Source organism: Physella acuta, unplaced genomic scaffold, assembly GCF_028476545.2.
Source record: "Physella acuta isolate Inbredline_101_S28 unplaced genomic scaffold, ASM2847654v3 ptg001754l, whole genome shotgun sequence".
NCBI classification, from domain to species: Eukaryota; Metazoa; Mollusca; class Gastropoda; family Physidae; genus Physella; species Physella acuta.
Genome location: NW_026733264.1, coordinates 75,183 through 96,625, shown reverse-complemented (window position 1 = coordinate 96,625; position 21,443 = coordinate 75,183). Strand labels below are relative to the sequence as shown.

Sequence of the window (21,443 nt, the reverse complement as noted above, 5' to 3'; positions counted from 1 at the left end):
AATTCCTTTTTTTATGAATTAATTAAAATCTGGACCAAATTACTAGGCAGACTTATCCAATTATTCCGCACTATTACACACGCGTCATCACGTTCATTAGGTGCGCAATGGTTTTTAGCCAAGCAACGCTATTATAAATTAAAAAAAAATTAAATTACCGAAAAAAAATAATCATAAAAAAACGTTTTAATAACAAGCTTTTATGTACTAATGCACTAAAAAGTAGTGTGTGTGTGTGGGGGGGGGGGGCATCTTGTATTGTACAGTTCTACTGGGTACCAATCAGTGACGTCACTGGGTCGGTGCCAATTTGTGACGTCATTTTTCGGGTCCAATCGAAGATGAAACGTGACATGACGTTCTACTAATCCCAAGGGCTGCTGGGACTAGGAAACTACATGATGTAAACAGCATTGGGGGCTAATTGGTAGATAATAGCGCTGTATCATGCTGTGCTGTTTAGAATAAGGGACAACAGGAGAGCATGTTAAAGCCAACCATAAATGACGTTCTTGTCCCCCTCCCCTCCTTTCATGCGCTAAGAACAAGTTAGTTGTTGATGCAATGTCGTGTTTGGCTATATTTAAACCGTAATACTTGTGCAGACATTTTGCCGTTAATGAAGTCATGACTAACCCGAGCGTACGTTACACAATTTGGTCATTCGATAGTTGAGTTTAATTAAACTCGAATGTAGCTTCGTCTCAACGCTTGCAAGGACGCCGTAAAAATATAAAAATGAGAAGCTAATTTGAAGCCAATGCCACAGTAAAAACACATTAGAGCAGTACATATTTGAAGCCCCTACATTGATGACACTGTCAGATGGTATCAAGTAAAACGTGAACATGCTTGTTCATTCAAATCATAGAGACTATTATAATATTCCAAGAAAACTGTTTTAGTTTGAATAAGATACAGGGTCGTAGTAAATTAAAAGATTCGCAATCATTCAAGCCGACAACCCCTGTAGAAAAAAAATCAATGATCTCTCCCTAGTTGACCAACTTCCGCCCCACTTTTCTTCCTCTCCCGCACGAAATCAGGCCAATCTCCTTGGCCTTTTGTCCCAGAACAGTGCCTGGTCTGTTGCCTAGTTACTTGTTTGGTCAATTCTATGGCCACCATCACGCCTTTCTAAGCAGGTGTTGGCGGAACAAGTTTCACCATAAAGCGACTATTCACAAAGGAATTGGACCGTTAGTCTATGCAACAAAACTATTTACATTCATTCATTCATTCACTTACCATTATCGTATTTTGATCATATGATAATTTATTTGATGTGGCGTTCTGAGACGAGTCTAGACTGCTGTAACTGTAGACTCTAGGCCCCAACGATGTAGTACAACTGCAGTGCAATTTTTTTACATTTGAATGCCCTGAAATTAATTGAGACTCTGGCTATACATCATCATCAACTTTTTCTTCCAGCCATAGTTCTATGATTTATAAATATTCTTAATTAAAGAAGAATATAGATATAAATAATAGGTCCTCTCCCCCCCCCCCCCCCACCCAAATATATCTCACTGTGTTTCTCAGCTTGATTTCTTTTTACACATTTCTTGCTCCACTGGGATGTGTCCTATCATCTCCACCTAGATGCACTGGGATTGCCACACAACTATATTAAAAGATTGTAGCCTGATTCCAGTCTCCTTTAGTTCATTATTGGCTTTAAGCACCGTTCCATTTTATTTGAGCTCCGTATATTTAGAAGCGCCCTGTTGAGCACTTTCTCTTGTCCTCTGTATTCCTGCTCTCTGTGCTATTTGTAAGCATTCTTACTATCTTAGACTTGCCTTCACTTATTCTGTGGTATCTTAACAATTGTCTCTTGTATCTGCAGGTGGAGGTGGGGGAGGCTCGGTCAGGCGACAAGGATTTTGTAAATGGTTCAATGTGGCAAAAGGATGGGGTTTTATTACACCAGACGATGGAGGGATTGATGTCTTTGTACACCAGGTAAGTCAAGCTCTTGAGTTCACCTGTTTTTGTGACCTCGGCATATGAATGGATAGTGTGGTCAGCACTATGCACAGCTAGGCTCAGTCTTTACACTCCCTAAAATGAGTCAGGCACTCGTCATAGCAGCATGGGCTCAGGGAGGTTCTACTGATTTGATGAGACTTTTGGATCAGCAGTCCCAACATAGCACCAGGTACTGATTTGATGAGACTTTTGGATCAGCAGTCCCAACATAGCACCAGGTACTGATTTGATGAGACTTTTGGATCAGCAGTCCCAACATAGCACCAGGTACTGATTTGATGAGACTTTTGGATCAGCAGTCCCAACATAGCACCAGGTACTGATTTGATGAGACTTTTGGATCAGCAGTCCCAACATAGCACCAGGTACTGATTTGATGAGACTTTTGGATCAGCAGTCCCAACATAGCACCAGGTACTGATTTGATGAGACTTTTGGATCAGCAGTCCCAACATAGCACCAGGTACTGATTTGATAAGACTTTTGGATCAGCAGTCCCAACATAGCACCAGGTACTCAGAAGATGAGACTTTTGGATCAGCAGTCCCAACATAGCACCAGGTACTGATTTGATGAGACTTTTGGATCAGCAGTCCCAACATAGCACCAGGTACTGATTTGATGAGACTTTTGGATCAGCAGTCCCAACATAGCACCAGGTACTCAGAAGATGAGACTTTTGGATCAGCAGTCCCAACATAGCACCAGGTACTGAGAAGATGAGACTTTTGGATCAGCAGTCCCAACATAGCACCAGGTACTGAGAAGATGAGACTTTTGGATCAGCAGTCCCAACATAGCACCAGGTACTCAGAAGATGAGACTTTTGGATCAGCAGTCCCAACATAGCACCAGGTACTCAGAAGATGAGACTTTTGGATCAGCAGTCCCAACATAGCACCAGGTACTCAGAAGATGAGACTTTTGGATCAGCAGTCCCAAGATAGCACCAGGTACTGAGAAGATGAGACTTTTGGATCAGCAGTCCCAACATAGCACCAGGTACTCAGAAGATGAGACTTTTGGATCAGCAGTCCCAACATAGCACCAGGTACTCAGAAGATGAGACTTTTGGATCAGCAGTCCCAACATAGCACCAGGTACTGATTTGATGAGACTTTTGGATCAGCAGTCCCAACATAGCACCAGGTACTGATTTGATGAGACTTTTGGATCAGCAGTCCCAACATAGCACCAGGTACTCAGAAGATGAGACTTTTGGATCAGCAGTCCCAACATAGCACCAGGTACTGAGAAGATGAGACTTTTGGATCAGCAGTCCCAACATAGCACCAGGTACTGAGAAGATGAGACTTTTGGATCAGCAGTCCCAACATAGCACCAGGTACTCAGAAGATGAGACTTTTGGATCAGCAGTCCCAACATAGCACCAGGTACTCAGAAGATGAGACTTTTGGATCAGCAGTCCCAACATAGCACCAGGTACTCAGAAGATGAGACTTTTGGATCAGCAGTCCCAAGATAGCACCAGGTACTGAGAAGATGAGACTTTTGGATCAGCAGTCCCAACATAGCACCAGGTACTCAGAAGATGAGACTTTTGGATCAGCAGTCCCAACATAGCACCAGGTACTCAGAAGATGAGACTTTTGGATCAGCAGTCCCAACATAGCACCAGGTACTGAGAAGATGAGACTTTTGGGTCAGCAGTCCCAACATAGCACCAGGTACTGAGAAGATGAGACTTTTGGATCAGCAGTCCCAACATAGCACCAGGTACTGAGAAGATGAGACTTTTGGATCAGCAGTCCCAAGATAGCACCAGGTACTCTAATCTGAGATACACCATTGTGTCCCAACATTGAGTAATGTAGCTTTGATGTAGGTAGGGGCATGCCATGGCTTACTGAGTTTAATATTCAATTGAGCCACGCTTGTTGTTTACTTCATCAAACTGATAGAATTTTTTTCTTCCTCTTAGACAACTATTTTTAAGAATGGATTCCGCAGTTTGGCAGAAGGTGAGCGGGTTGAGTTTGAAAGCAAGCCTTCTAATCAGGGGATGGAAGCAACCTTTGTATGTGGCATTGGAGGCCAGGAGTGTAAGGGCAGTGAAAGGAGACCCATGTCAAGAAAGAAACCAAGGAAAATACGGTAGGTCTTTACATTTTTTCAGTCCTACAGGTAAATATTGGCACACTTTTTATTTGCCACTACCCATTCTCTCAAATCTCACTTGCCACTATTCTGCCAATATTACACCAATGAATGTGTCAGATTTTACTTGCCACTAGTAGACCCCCAATGAATGTGTCAGATTTTACTTGCCACTAGCAGACCCCCAATGAATGTGTCAGATTTTACTTACCTTTTAGCAGACCCCCAATGAATGTGTCAGATTTTACTTGCCACTAGCAGACCCCCAATGAATGTGCCTACTTTTTATCTTTGTGTTTTTCAGGTGCTACAACTGTGGTGACTTTGCCAACCACATTGCTGCCAAGTGTCCACATGGTCCACTTCCCAAGCGATGCCACCAGTGCAAGTCTACTGAACACTTGATAGCAGACTGTCCTCTTAAAGACTCCACATCTTCCCCTGCAGCAACAGCATCACTCATGCAACGTAGACCACGCAACAACAACAGCAGCACAGAGAATGGATTTAATGGGGGGGATCATGGCTCTATGCCATCCCATGTATGACTTGATCAGCACAGCAATAACCAGGCCTTGACAGCACACCATCAACACACAGACACTCTGGCTTCTTGGCCAAACTTTGTTGCAAGCATTAGGTGCAAATTTCAAGTTAGTTGCAAGCATTAGGTGCAAGTTTCAACTTAGTTGCAAGCATTAGGTGCAAGTTTCAAGTTAGTTGCAAGTATTAGGTGCAAGTTTCAAGTTAGTTGCAAGTATTAGGTGCAAATTTCAACTTAATTGCAAGCATTAGGTGCAAATTTCAAGTTAGTTGCAAGCATTAGGTGCAAGTTTCAAATTAGTTGCAAGCATTAGGTGCAAATTTCAAGTTAGTTGCAAACAGCAAACAATAGTACAAGCCACTGTGTTATGATCTTTGTGTGGCATATTGATCTTTCTGCCACATACAGATCTTTAAATGACTCAGCTATACATACAAACATTAAAATACATTTTATGGAGTTTTAAATTCCCAATTAGCCATTGAGAAAAAAAAATGCATTTGAAAAAGCTGCTCTTGTCCTAGAACTAAGAACTCAGTTGTGTGCTGGTCAGACCAGATGATCCAGCCATGGAAGACAAGTGTGTGTTAGTAGTTTTCATTCAAACATTTTCCACATAGTTTCATATGCCCTAAGTGTGCATGCATACTGTAGAGTGAAGTGCATTTTCAATAGTTTTCTCCCTATGTGTGCGTTGAACATGTAACAAGACAACCTACTCTATAGCTACCTCAGCTTCTGTATAACTTCAGTATTCGACATAGTTTAAAAACTTACATTTGAATTAGGTTGAAATTTTCACCCAAAACAACATTGGCAGTGTAAACATTGGCAGTGTAAACATACAGCTGATTGATCTCTACCTAGATCCAGTTTTTGGATACTTTGGGGGTGTCACTAAATCCGGTTTTTGGATACTTTGGGGGTGTCACTAAATCCAGTTTTTGGATACTTTGGGGGTGTCACTAAATCCAGTTTTTGGATACTTTGGGGGTGTCACTAAATCCAGTTTTTGGATACTTTGGGGGTGTCACTAAATCCAGTTTTTGGGTACTTTGTGGGGGTGTCACCAACTAGTTTGGGATTGAGCTGCTTTTATTTTAGATTGGATGATGAGGACTTGTGTTAACTAGACTCAGGAAATCTCAGCTGTGTGTTTTCACTGACTGACATCTCATGGTCAACGAAACATTTTTTTTGTTGGACATATTAACTCTAATTCTCACTTACCATGTAATAGTTTTCCTGTAGTAACTCACAGTCAAGTTGGTTTTCCAATATATTGTCCCTAGGAGAAAAATGGCTAAGTTAAAAATATGGTGTATGATAGGATATCAAGGACTTAATTTGGTCAGAACTGCCTCATGTTACGCTGTTTTTATTGTTTAAAAGCTTACACATCCACAATTTAGCCAGATGGAGTTGCCATACTCCATTGAAGTGGCAGCTCTCTAGATGTGCAGAAGGCTTGGGTGGAGAAGAAGCAGGGTCTCCACCCAGCTGCCTGTGCGGCAATGTGGTGTCCAGCATTATCTACCTCACCCTCGTGGCAATACGGCCCTGATAGGTTCACACATCCTCATCCACATCTCATACAAGTCCACATCTATTCAACCTTAGACATTTGTACAGCGGACACTGGGATACCCTTGCTGTCATTATAGACATGCTTGCAAAAGACTTTTCAACTGATGTTGATATGTGTGTTGCATGGGTATTTTAATCCATTTATAACCAAAAAAATAAGATTGTCATGAAAATAATCCATTTACAACAAAACATTAATATTGTCATGAAAATAATGATTTCAATTTGTTAGTTAAGACTTCTGTTAAAATAGATGTGGATACTTAGAATGGTCTGCCCCCTTGTTTTTAAATTGTCTTTGTCAAAACTTGCTGTCTCTTGCTTTTATTTTAATACCTTTGTAATTGGTGTCATCTTTCAAACTGTTTCTAAGTGTACATAATTTTTGTTCCAAAGTTTTGGTTGACACTTGAGAAAACATGGGTTAGTCCTAGTCACAAACACTTGAAGGAAGAGCCTTCAACAGCCATTGCCCATTGTGTGGGTGCAATACATGAGCTGATGTGGAGCTTGGTGCCCAGACTAGCGCTGTCTTACAGTATTAGTGGCACTATTTATTCGACTACAACATGACTGAAAGAGCAATCAGTCAGACCTTGTTGTGTGGGTGCAATACATGAGCTGATGTGGAGCTTGGTGCCCAGACTAGCGCTGTCTTACAGTATTAGTGGCACTATTTATTCGACTACAACATGACTGAAAGAGCAATCAGTCAGACCTTGTTGTTGGGGAGAAATTTGATGATGAAAGAGAACAATGTTCATGTTGGAGTTTTAAGACAACTTTTTTTCAAAAGGTGATCACAGGTACTTGCAACTATATCCCAGGTGTTACCTGTTTTTGTTGATTAATTATCCGCTCTTTGTGGCCAATCAATATAGGAGAGAAAAATTTAGCTTTAAACAAAAGGCAGCATCTTTTCATATAAGCTTGGGAGAAATATTCTTTTCAACTCCGGTTTTTACTCATAACTTTATTGCAATCACATGTTTTTACGGTCTAAACTATTTTTTTTACCCTGAAGCATTTTCTTCTCTGTCTGTTGCCTCTAGCACTTTAGAGCATATATTTCTACTCATGTATACTCAGTTGGTGGTGCCTGCCCTAATTCTGTGCAAATCCCCAAAATAAATTAAACCAGATACTTACATGATTTTTAAGAACCTATACAACAGTTTAGAGATAGAAAAAAGGTGAGACACCCACCAAACTTGGCTGTCAAGGTTTTTAGTTGAATATCATTTATATACAGATGTTACAAATATATCATAATTTATATATAGATGTGAGAAATATATCATAATTTATATACAGATACTAAAAAGAAAGTGCCATTTGATTTAGTAGACATTTTTTTATACATTTGTCGCTAAGTTTAATAGTGCATTTCACATTTTTAAAAATTTAGAATCTACCTGAACTGTAAACTTATTATTTCCTGATGTCGCTAAGTTAAATAGAGCATTTAACATTTTTTTAATATAGAATCTACCTGAACTGTAAACTTGTATGGTTTCCTGAAACCCATTTAAGATTGTATGGCTTTCTGATACCCATACAAGATTGTATGGTTTCCTAAGGATGAAAACAGGAGGATTATGGGATATGTTCAATACCTTTTGATTGCATCATCAAGATGCCATGTGGCTGTACAGTTTGATGAATGACATACCACAAAACTTGGATGTTACTTGTTGAAATTCTAACATCTTAACTTTTTTTACCTCCATTTTTATTTTTTAAGCAATTTGCTATATTATACCTCAATATTGTCACGGTGTTCAGCAAACCTATGGCTATATCTTACCCAGTTTTCAGTTTGTGTTTTGAGAAAACTTGTATGGCTCATGAATTTTTACCTCATGCTTTAAAAAAATTGAAACTTGTTTGAGTTCTGCACTTAGTGCAGACGACAGTTGTGTGTTGACCTACCTCACCAGTCAGAATGAATGAGCTTGTCTTGAGTGTTTAAACTTGTTCTCGGTATACCAAATTGTTCTAACACTTTATGCTAGTCGCTTTTTTAAAACAGATTTTTTTGCTGTTGTTCAGCTGGTAAAAACGAGTTAAGTAAAGAGCATATTTCTATGTCTACAAGGTTAAGTCTGTACCTATAGACAACATTTCCTTAAAAAAATTAATGTTGCATAAGCCTGTCTACAAGTAATCATTTACCTTACATCATTTAAACAATAACATTTTAGAATTCAAATAATTTTTTAAAAACTTCAATAAAATATGCATAATATTGACTGTACTAAGGTGTGTGGTTCACAAAAATTTGAAGTGATGTATTTTTCATTTGAAATATTTTCTGCTGAATGACTCTATTTATATTATTTGCATCTGACTTCATAGCTAATGACCAAAGGGAGGGTTCGGATATGTCTTTCACAGGGTTCTAGGGCTTCCTCAAGCACAACACCAGGATATACCCAGATTTTTTTAGAAAAATATGCCAAAGAATTCTCATGGTTAAGGAGTAAAAATTTATTTAAAAAAAAAAAGCAGTTACTAAACTTGTACCAGATGTGCTTGAAAAATAATAGCAGAGCTTATTACTTTATTTTTATACACAGTTATAATATATCCATGGGTAGAATGTTGGTGAACTTTAGACTTCTCTTGTCTATTCTCTAGGTTTCAATGGAAGTTATGTTGGTGAACTTTAGACTTTTCTAGGTCTATCCTCTAGGTTTCACTGGAAGTTATGTTGGTGAACTTTAGACTTTTCTCTTGTCTATTCTCTAGGTTTCAATGGAAGTTATGTTGGTGAACTTTAGACTTTTCTCTTGTCTATTCTCTAGGTTTCAATGGAAGTTCTGAATGTGAAGAAACTTGTTTTGAGTAATTGAATCATGATGTATGTATGTTTCAATGAGTTCACACATGTTTCATCATGCACACTAGCACGGTACATTCAGTTTTTGTTGTATTGCCTGTATTTTTCTCTTTTTTTTATAACACAATGGATGTTGTTAAATTTTGATGTGAGTGATTACATTGATGCAATGTAAGATTGTCTTGTGTTTGAAAAGTATTACAGTATTTTCTTTTCTGATCTGAAGACTTAAGTGTTTTGTTTAAAAAATCCATGTTATGAGCCTCAGTCATATTCTAGTGTACTGGAGATGTTTCTGCTGAAGGTCTTGGTAAAACAGATGTTAAAGGATGCTTTGTTCTTGTTTTGATGTGGCCAGTGTGATCCTGGAAACCAATCTGTGGTCTAAAGCTCAGGGATCTTACAGACTAGATTAGCATTAGCATGCCCACTCAGATCAACTCATTCACATTTCTAATGTACCTCATTTGATTTTTGAATGATTTTATAAATGGTATAAACCATTTTTTTTTCAGGGAATTCATTTTTGACATTATAGAAGTGTATTGTTATAGATGTTTTGCAGTCATGTAACAGCAAACAGATGTGTTTTAACAATAAAATGGATTCGCATGCATTTAATTAGTCTGAAGATGTTACAGTCACTGTTCTTTTATTGATTGACTAGACTTTTATAAGAATTTACAATTGTATGTCTCAAGTTTTTTTTTTAGTGAAACACTCCAAGAAAACTATTAAGCTATCAGAGATCCAGAAACAGAACTAATTTCATTCCAACATTTATGTTGAATGCACTCATAATTATTTTTCTTAAATTCATTAATTAATCATTTTTTATACTATTTCTGTCACATTCTACTTCATTTTAGTTTTTGAGGGGAGCAGTAGTGGTTAAGATCAAGCTAATCTGTACTTAGACTAGATTATTCTAGATCTAGTATCTAGTCTGTTTCTTTTTTTACATTATATTAATTCATATGGTGTATTTTCAATCAGTAATGCAGGGCATGATGTAATAAGTTCAGTTCTCTTTCTGTACTATCCAATTTCAATTTATTCAATAATGGTAACAATAGTAGGCTAGATTACTAGATCTAGATTCAATATGTGAATATAATCTTTAATCAATAAATATCAGTTAACAGTTTGAATAGTTAACGTTTGAATTTTCACAATTCAGGAACTTCCGTTTAGTTAGTAGACTAGATCTAGATCTAGAATAGATTCAATCTATTAAGTAAAATAGTAAATTCTATACAACCAGAATTGAATAATTTATAATAGTTTAAGGTTTATTTCAGCAAGTTTTTTTTTTCTAATCTAGATCTAGCTTCCTAGGACATAGATTTACTTTAGACTCTAGATTCGATCTAAGGTCTGCGGTTTATCTTTTTTGGTTACTTAGATTTTAGATCTTCTAGACTAGATCTAGAGTTCTAGACTCTACAAAAACTCTAGATTTAGATTCTAGATCTAGATTCTAGATCTAGATTCTACTTAGAATATTTTTTAACACACGAACAATTAAATATCACAATGACCATATCTACCTCATTTTAAAAGATTTATTTTGACAGAAAAACCTTTGTTTTTCGCTCCAACTCAGGGGTAATTTTTTGTTTCTAAATAAAACACAAAATAGATGTATTTTTTTCATACCTGGGCCTGATAGCATTGTGGGCAAAAGTGCACCGAGGTGAATTTTTGACTCGGCCACTTTCCAGATTTTTTGTGTATTCCGACTGTAGTAAATATTTTTGTTTGTTTGATCAGATTAATTTAGCACCCATTGCATTTGATCCCAATCAGCCCTACCATTTGACTCTAGATGTTTGTATTTGATCTACATTTAGGCAGATTTCTACATAGAGTCTGTATAGTTTTCCCTGTGGGAACTGTCCATTTTTCTACCATAAATACTTTAAACTGTGAACTGTGTGTTGGTCAAAATTCAAGCCACGAAAAAATAAACAAAAAGCGTTTTGTCACATGTTTAAAATAGGATGGAAACATTCTCACAATGTAGACAACTAGTATTAATGTTAAAAACTTACTTTCTTTTTAACTGACTAAATGTACACTAAAATGATTGTACTCATGAAAAATAACAATTACAAGCGTAAAATTAAAACAGAGGCAAAATATAAATTTTTGTCTTTTTTCTTTTGTTCATGTCTGTGACCTAGTGTATAAGAATAAAAAGCTTTACTTAGAGTAAACACTTTGCTCCACCAATTTACACAGAATCCAACTTGACAGGCAGATGGGAATGTACACAATTCTACTTTTCAGACATGGTCGGGAATGTACACAATTCTACTTTTCAGACATGGTCGGGAATGTACACAATTCTACTTTACAGACACAATAGGGAATGTACGCAATTCTACTTTACAGACACAATAGGGAATGTACACAATTCTACTCCACCGACAATTGAGTGGGAATTCTACCTAATCTAGACCACCACTAGCGACTACACTCAATTCCAATTCATTCCACAAAAACATGTATCCATTGGTGTGTAATGTGGTGTGTAGTTAGTTTATTGAAATTATTCACTCATTCTTCCCCATGGTTCTATTGATGAGTAATATGTGGAATATCCAGCTCCCCCCTCTCAAAAGATAATGCTACACAGTCAGCTGATCTGATTTCGGTTTTCGGAAAGCAACTGACTGCAACTGGTGCAACGAAATCATTAGTCAATTATTTTTTCGTTGCTGGTCTAGTCATTCCATATTTTAAATACGATCATTTTTGTTTTTTCTTTTTCGTGAGGGCTAAAATAATTCACCTTTTTCTACTTAGGGATCGTGGAAAAGATGTTGGCAGCGTGCCACGGCTGACTCCAGCGATGTACTGAAGAAAGCATTCCTTCGGCATTGCTTAACAGCTAAGAATAGAAACCGAAATCATCGAATGTATAAGCAACAATGTCCCGAGTTAGATTGCGATTGTCTCGAAATTGTTGGTAATGCAAAGCTAACTGGAACGCACTAGGAACTAAACGAAGATTTAAAAGGGAGTGATCTCCCCTAAACTTTCTCGAATATTTTTATATAACACTACGAGGGACGGCAACTCGGGATATAGACGTGATTTTTTAGTAAATTTTTTCTTACATATTAAACTTTTTAAAAATATTATAGAATATCGTAGAAAAAAGAATTGCGCACCAAGTGAACGCCAAATAATATGTGTATAATAGTGCGGAATATTATTAGTACTTTATAAATTCACATGCGTTTTATGAGAAATTGGAAATAGCGTAAATTACTACTTTCGGCCAACTAAAATTACTCAAAATTTGTCAGAAGGCAGAGAATTAGATCTTTTACTTCTGTGTGAAATTTCATTTATCTGTCTGGAACATTACTCAAGTTATAGGCTTTTGAAAAATTGAAAGTATAATTAGTTCTACTTTCGGTTACCGGAAATAGCTGAAAAGCTGATACAGAACTACAAATTTGATATAATTCTTATTTTTCAAATTTCATCAACCTAGCTGTAACGGTACTCAAGTTATCGTGTTCACAGACACATATATACACACAGAAATACGGACAAGATTGCAAAACACTGTTTTTTTTTCGACTCGGGAGGTGAAAAAAGACGAGATTTGTAAAAAAAAAATCGAGATTTTTTTTTTTTGCACTATTACAATACTTCCTCTATACTTCGTATACGAGAAAGTAAAAATATAAGTATTTTAAAAATATATTTATAAAAAACAAAAATGTTATTGCATAAATGCACTTGAATTGCCTTCCTCCTTACTGTTATAAGCATATAAATTTAGGGGTGATTACTCCCGTTTTTTGTCCTGCTTTTTATTATTTATGTATAGTACAATTAATACAAGAATAAACTATTATGTAAATTAAAAACTATTGGTTGCTTAGTTACTTGTTTAGTTCAGTTATTTTTAGTTAACCCCAAACGACAATTATCTGCCCCTTAGTAGAGTCTGTTTTGTTTATAATTTGATAACTTAGTTTTAGAAACGCTTTTAAAAATACGCGATTGGCAACGCATTGATGAAATCTGCTTATAATAGTGTGTCAGCCCTTTTTTTTTCAAGACCGCGGCACTGCGTTGGACGGATACGCTAGTTATATTACAAATTAAGGGATGAGGCTCCGGACTTAAAAAACAAAAACGTTCCTTAATTTAAAACGCTTTTTGTTTATTTATTTGTGTGTATCTAAGTTAATACTCTAATATAGATACACACAAATGAAAATATGCGCATGCACCAGGAACTCTATTGAAGATATAGTTACCATGGCAAAGGACTGCCATCTTTAATAAAAAATATTTTGTGAATGTCTCAATGTTTAAAAAAAAAGAACATGTATAATATTGATCATATAATCATTGATCCTAGGTGTACTAACTCTAATAATAGAGTCAGCTGAAACACTCTAGCAACAGTGTTTCTTCCAGACTTTATTTTTTATCCGGGGGCGCAATTGAAATTTTCGGGGGGGGGGGGGGGGTGGGGGGTGGGGACACACAACAATTTCTGGGGGGGGGACGGGACACACAACAATTTCCGGAGGGGGGGGGCTGACACTGTCAAACGTATATATACTTTCTTCGAAGTGCCCCCCCCCCCCCCCGGAAGAGATGCCTGGAAGAAACTCTGTCTAGCAATATGTTTTCGAATGTTCAAAATTTGATACAGTGGAGTAAAATACCATTAAAAGTAATCGCTAAATTTAATTGTATTTTATTATTGTTGGGGGGGGGGGGGCGGCATAACAGTGACCTTGTTGAGCACATATGCTGTGACCTTGTATGTATCGCCAGCTTTCCCACTAAAGGTCATACAAGTAAATATGATAGGTTGTCAAGGTGATTAAATGTAGACTGATCAGCTTAGTTGGTCGTCTAAGGTAACTGAAGATAAGTTGGCTTTGTGAAGTAACTAGGTAGGTAGGTTAGATCTGGACTAGATATACTTAACCCTGACGTAAAGCATAAACTTTATGAAGTAACTAGGTAGGTAGGTTAAATCTGGACTAGATATACTTAACCCTGACGTAAAGCATAACCTTTGTGAAGTAACTAGGTAGGTAGGTTAGATTTGGACTAGATATACTTAACCCTGACGTAAAGCATAAACTTTATGAAGTAACTAGGTAGGTAGGTTAAATCTGGACTAGATATACTTAACCCTGACGTAAAGCATAACCTTTGTGAAGTAACTAGGTAGGTAGGTTAGATCTGGACTAGATATACTTAACCCTGACGTAAAGCATAACCTTTGTGAAGTAACTAGGTAGGTAGGTTAGATCTGGACTAGATATACTTAACCCTGACGTAAAGCATAACCTTTGTGAAGTAACTAGGTAGGTAGGTTAGATCTGGATTAGATATACTTAACCCTGACGTAAAGCATAACCTTTGTGAAGTAACTAGGTAGGTAGGTTAGATCTGGACTAGATATACTTAACCCTGACGTAAAGCATAAACTTTATGAAGTAACTAGGTAGGTAGGTTAAATCTGGACTAGATATACTTAACCCTGACGTAAAGCATAACCTTTGTGAAGTAACTAGGTAGGTAGGTTAGATCTGGACTAGATATACTTAACCCTGACGTAAAGCATAACCTTTGTGAAGTAACTAGGTAGGTAGGTTAAATCTGGACTAGATATACTTAACCCTGACGTAAAGCATAACCTTTACATAAACCTAGCTTATGGCGAGGTCAAGTATTCACTAGCCAAGACAAACCTACCTCCAACACTATTTCAGCTTATGGCCAGGTCAAGTACTCACTAGCCAAGACAAACCTACCTCCATCACTATTTCAGCTTATGGCCAGGTCAAGTACTCACTAGCCAAGACAAACCTACCCCCAACACTATTTCAGCTTATGGCGAGGTCAAGTACTCACTAGCCAAGACAAACCTACCTCCAACACTATTTCAGCTTATGGCCAGGTCAAGTACTCACTAGCCAAGACAAACCTACCTCCATCACTATTTCAGCTTATGGCCAGGTCAAGTACTCACTAGCCAAGACAAACCTACCTCCAACACTATTTCAGCTTATGGCGAGGTCAAGTACTCACTAGCCAAGACAAACCTACCTCCATCACTATTTCAGCTTATGGCCAGGTCAAGTACTCACTAGCCAAGACAAACCTACCTCCATCACTATTTCAGCTTATGGCGAGGTCAAGTACTCACTAGCCAAGACAAACCTACCCCCAACACTATTTCAGCTTATGGCGAGGTCAAGTACTCACTAGCCAAGACAAACCTACCTCCAACACTATTTCAGCTTATGGCCAGATCAAGTACTCACTAGCCAAGACAAACCTACCTCCATCACTATTTTAGCTTATGGCCAGGTCAAGTACTCACTAGCCAAGACAAACCTACCTCCATCACTATTTCAGCTTATGGCCAGGTCAAGTACTCACTAGCCAAGACAAACCTACCTCCATCACTATTTCAGCTTATGGCCAGGTCAAGTACTCACTAGCCAAGACAAACCTACCTCCATCACTATTTCAGCTTATGGCCAGGTCAAGTACTTACTAGCCAAGACAAACCTACCTCCAACACTATTTCAGCTTATGGCGAGGTCAAGTACTCACTAGCCAAGACAAACCTACCTCCAACACTATTTCAGCTTATGGAGATAATGAGCTGATTCCGACGTAATCTATTTTTAGCGAGTGAACTCATCGACACCAGTAGCATGCGATTCACAGGTCTGGAGCTAGGGTGGGGTGGGGTGGGAGATTCAAGAATCTGGAACTAGGGTGGGTATTTGTTGCCTAATAATCAACCATGGATTAATAAGGGGCAAATAATTGTCACAAGCTACTAGTTGGGTTTTACAGCAAATATTTTAATGGTAGCCTGTGTAGTGTCAACTTCTTTTAGAACAAATGACTAAAAAGTGGAAAATTAAAAGACTTAAAGAAGCTTAAAGGCACTGGAAATAAGAAAATTAACTTATATTTTTTTAATATTTGGATACATATTGGATACTTTTACTAATATTTAGGAGTGACCCACGCTTTTCTTTATAGCTATTTCAATAGTAGTGTGTATTTTATCCTTTTTTGTGCATTATAATTTATTATATAAAAGCTGGTTATTAAAACGTTTTTCAATGCATTTTTTCAGAACTTACATTTTTTAAAATAATATAGAGTTTCCTGATTACAAACTATTGCACACACAAAAATTTAATAAAAAACGTTTTAATAACAAGCTTTTATGTAATAATACACTTAAAAGGAGAAAATAAATTATACACTACTATTTAAATAACTATAAAGAAAAGCGTGGGTCACTTTAGTATCTATTGGATACCTTTACTGAAATTAAAGAAGAGACCCACGCTTTTCTTTACTATTTAAATAGTAGTGTATAAATTCACTTTCTGCTTTTTAGTGCATTATAACATAAAAGCTGTGGTTTCATAATAAACGTTGTAACAACAAGCTTTTATGAACAATTGCACTAAAAATTAGAAAATAAATGAGTTTCTTTAAAAATATAATAATACACCAATAGTGCTTTGTGAAGGAAACACTGATTAAGTTTTAAAAAGTTAATCACATGTCTAATTCAGTCAGATTTAAAAAGTTAATCACATGTCTAATTCAGTCAGATTTAAAAAGTTAATCACATGTCAAATTCAGTCAGATTTAAAAAGTTAATCACATGTCTAATTCAGTCAGATTTAAAAAGTTAATCACATGTCTAATTCAGTCAGATTTAAAAAGTTAATCACATGTCTAATTCAGTCAGATTTAAAAAGTTAATCACATGTCAAATTCAGTCAGATTTAAAAAGTTAATCACATGTCTAATTCAGTCAGATTTAAAAAGTTAATCACATGTCTAATTCAGTCAGATTTAAAAAGTTAATCACATGTCTAATTCAGTCAGATTTTGTCACATTGCAATGTAATCGATTTGACCTACGTGAACAGTTTTAAAGAAATTAATCTGGTTGAGATTACCTTTTTCCCAGAAATCGGAAATAGCGTAAAGTAATATTTCCGTACCTCGAAAATCACTTAAAATTAGACATTATCAAGAGAATAGGATTGTATACTTAAGCATACAATATTTCGATTAGCTAACTGAAACGGTATTTTAGAAACTGGAAATAGAGTAAAGTATCACTTCAGTTTATCAAAGGTTTCGGAAAAATTGTATATAATCAATAAATATAAGAGCAATCTGAGGGTGTTTGTTTGTTTGCTCGTTTAATCCTCACACTATTAGATCGGGTATTCGCAAGAAAATATCAATGTAATTGCTTTGACAAAATGTGCTGTTCTCTTGTTCCAACGGGAATATTAAATCTAAATAATCGCGTTCAAAGTGATCGAAAACTGACCTAGACTGACCGCGATAGATTTTTGTGCTTGAATTAGATCGACCATTTGCAGATGCAATAAAAACTTGATATCTGGTGCCGTAAGCACCTGAAAAAAAAGCAGATTCTCAGATAAGTCATAATAAGGGGTTAACAATCGACAAGTTTGACAGATTAATTTTACATACTTACATATATATATATATATATATATATATATATATATATATATATATATATATATATATATATATATATATATATATATATATATATATATATATATATATATATACTAGCTGCATCCCGTGCTCCGCCACGGTAAATCTTTTTTAAATGTACCAACTTGGGAACAGAACAAAACTAAACACAACACAAACGAACGCAAAAAAAACAACGAAAAAACAAACACAACACTCATAACATAAACACAATTTAAATGCAATCATACAGGCATTTTGCTCACAGTCTAGCCCGTAGCGCCAAAATCGCGCCCTTTCCGGTGATTTGCACCCCCCTCAAACTTTCGATTTGCACCCCTTCCCCCCCCCCCCGCCCTAAAACTTTCGATTTCCACCCCCCCTCGCAAATTTTTTCCAACCCACTTTGGCGCCCCCTAAGGTCGGCACCCGGGGACATATGCCCCCCCCTCGCTACGCCTCTCCTATAAAACCCGAAAGATAGAATAATAATTAGAAAACAGTATAAATAATAGGCAGTATTTAAAATATCCGTGTTTTACCTACAATTTTTCACTTTATCCATTCACGCATTTTTTTCCAGTACTTTAAATTTAAAAAAATTACAATAGAGTTTCATAACTAAAACCATTGCGCACCTAATGAACGTGATGACGCGTCTATAATAGAGCTGAATAGTTGATTAAAAATTATAAGTAATAAACAGTAGGGCCTACATTCAGTGAATAAAATAAATAAAAGATTGCCTTTTATCAATCCATGCTAATTATAATTTTCTAACAATAATTTCCTCTTACACATCCGAATAATTTGCATTCACAATTTGCTAATTATATTATTGCAACACTAATTCCTTCTATGACGAACGTATATTTGCATTTACATTTTTTATTAGCGTGAGTTTAATGTATTTTTAAATTACCTCCTTTGTCAAAATTAGAAAAGAGTTAAATTAATTTGATTTTTCTACCGTACTGTTATTATCTTATTAAAATGTATCCACTTTTTCTGGGAACCTAAACGAAAATGATATTTGACATTAATCTTTTTAATACGTTTTAGCAGTTTGCGTGTATTTAATATTTTCTTGACGTTATGCGAAAGAATAAAAACCGTGGCAATTATAAAATAGCTCTATGCCGCTATATAAACAAACCCTACTCTAATACTTATAATAAGACACTGCGGTGCACTGAAAAGCACAGCATGGTGCGAATGTTTACTTTTATGGTTCCAAAATCTATAGCGATGACGGAAGGAAGGAAGGAAGGACTGACACACTACCAGCAGCGTTATATTATAGATATATATATATATATATATATATATATATATATATATATATATATATATATATATATATATATATATCACCGACAGAAATTTAAACATTTAATTTAATCAGTTCTTTGACTAGACACACAAAAAAAAAAAAAAAACAACGATAAAAATATTTTGATAATAGAAAAAAAAGCTTTAGAATTTATACTAAACGGTTTTCCAATAGGTCTGAAAATAAAATAATGTCTAACAATTAATATTTGATCCATGGCTGATTTAAACATAGCAACTACGTTTGGTGCGCATTCTCTGAGACTTAATGGTATTTATACTTTCTCAAAGTGGCGTCGCTAGGTAGGGTGTCACCCGGTGCGGCACCTAATGGTGTCTCCCCCCCTACACAATAAAAATGTATGGTATATATATATATATATATATATATATATATATATATATATATATATATATATATATATATATATATATTCATCCACCTATTGATTCAAGTTTAAACAAGCATCGTTTTAATCACATTCCAGTTATTGAAAATATTCAACTAAACTTATTTTTCCTCTAAAGATTTTGCCCACAACACAAAACAGTCTATACATAAAACAAAATACACAATACAAAATATACACAAAACAACCAAATTGCGCCCTGCCGGGGCGCCACCCCTGCGAATTTGGATTTTTTTCCCCGCAGAAACCTCCCCAAGAATATTCACAACAACTTCCCAAAGTTTCACAAGGGCGGGGGGCCCGGAAGGGTGCGATTATTCTCTATATACGATAAATTAAAAAAAAAATTAAAGTCAGATGCTGTTCGACACCGTTTATCAGAGTGCCATAAAACGTTAGGGAGTTGATGAATACTCCCAACACGGTTTCTCGCGGGGGGGGGGGGGGGATTTAATTTTGCACTGGCGGCACCCGGCAGGATGCGATTTGGCGCCCTGGTCTTTCCCGTGAGCGCTATGGCGACTACGTTCGGTCTAAACAGTTTGTTAGAAATGGATAAGATGGTGCGTTACAGTCGCTTACTAAATTGAATTAGGCAAGTCCGCCGGCGCCCTGGTAGGGTGCGATTTGGCTGCGAACAAAAATTTCAGTTTCGGCCCCTAAAGGCTCACATGGCCCTGTAATACATTTTTTAAAATAATCACATAAATTAACTAAGGTTAGATTATTAACTGGGTTGTTCCTTTTGTCCGTAAAAAATCCAAACAGTTTCGTCACTTTGCGAATGATGCAATTAGCTTCTAATTTTAGACAATCCAATCAGAAATTGAGATCGAGCATCTAATAATACACAATTAGTAACGCTAACGAACTGCATCAGTCACACTGATGTTTATAACACGTCAAAGATTTTATTACGTGTTAAAGAATTTTTTTTCCATAAAAAACGTTTTAATAACAAGCTTTTATGTACTAATGCACTAAAAGGTAGAATATAAATTATATACTACTAATTAAATAACTATAAAGAAAAGCGTGGGTCACTTTAGTATCTATTGGATACCTTTACTAATCAATACTAATAGTTTCGCTGTCTGTCTATCTATCTGTCTGACAAGAACACTATAGAGAAAACACAAGCAAAATAAAAACTTTCATAGTAAAACGAAAACGAAATATGACCTTAGGGGGGCGCCGAATTGAAAGTTTGAGGGGGGGGGGGGGGTGTAAATGAAAAGCTCGATGGGGGGGGGGGGGGGTGCAAATGAAAAGTTCGAGGGGGGGGGGTTCAAATCGAAAGTTTGTCCCCGGGCGCCGGGTAGGGTCGAAGTTTATTCGCCCCTGCAAAAATTCAAGTGCCCCACCCCTCGGGAAAAATCCAGAAACGAACACTGTCTGCGTGAGTAAAATTTATCGGCCAAAAGTAGGAAACACGTCTATATTATAGAAGTAGGCTCTACCTTTAGTTTGTATGAGCTACAAAAGCGACCAGTTTCTTTCAGAGTTATTCCTCCTCAGAATGGGAGGGGTTTCTTGAAATTTTCGGGGGTGAGGTTGGACTAAATATTTTGGAAGGGGGGGGGGGGGGAACACAGGTAAAAATATATTTTCTATAAAGAGTATATTTCGTCGAATGTGACAGTAGACGTGCGTTAGGGTTTGGGGGTGGAGGGAGGGTGGGGGTGCACGGGTCGGAGCCCCCCCCCCCGCCCCATTATTGCGACCTATGTCGTGTTTGAGATTAGGTGCAAGGTTTAAAAAGTGTGTTTTTATTTACAATAGAGTTTCATGACTAAAAACCATTGCGCACCTTTGAACGTGATGACGCGCTATTGAACGTGATAACACGTGTGGTGTAGTTGGATAGATATGCCTACTAATTCGGTCCAAATTTTAAATAATTCATAAAAATTAATTAGGCATCAAATTAAGTCAAATTTAATTTGAGATTGCACTGTCTTCATGTCTTAACCAACGTGCCAACTGTGAACCGTATCGATGCAGCGTTTCGATCTAGACTGACGACAGACTGACGACAGACTGACGACAGACTGAC

The 21,443-nt window shown here is 36.7% G+C and overlaps 1 protein-coding gene across 1 annotated transcript in view; it reads left to right on the top strand.

The window, feature by feature from the left end:
* The window catches only part of LOC131930295 (protein lin-28 homolog), a 33,050-nt gene extending 28,189 nt beyond the window's left edge, over positions 1–4,861 (top strand). The window contains exons 2-4 of the mRNA XM_059286713.1: positions 1,853–1,968; positions 3,938–4,110; positions 4,418–4,861. Of these exons, the coding sequence (XP_059142696.1) occupies positions 1,853–1,968; positions 3,938–4,110; positions 4,418–4,661 (533 nt within the window). The 3' untranslated portion in view covers positions 4,662–4,861. The remainder of the gene's footprint in view (positions 1–1,852; positions 1,969–3,937; positions 4,111–4,417) is intronic.
* The last annotated feature ends 16,582 nt before the right edge of the window (positions 4,862–21,443 follow it).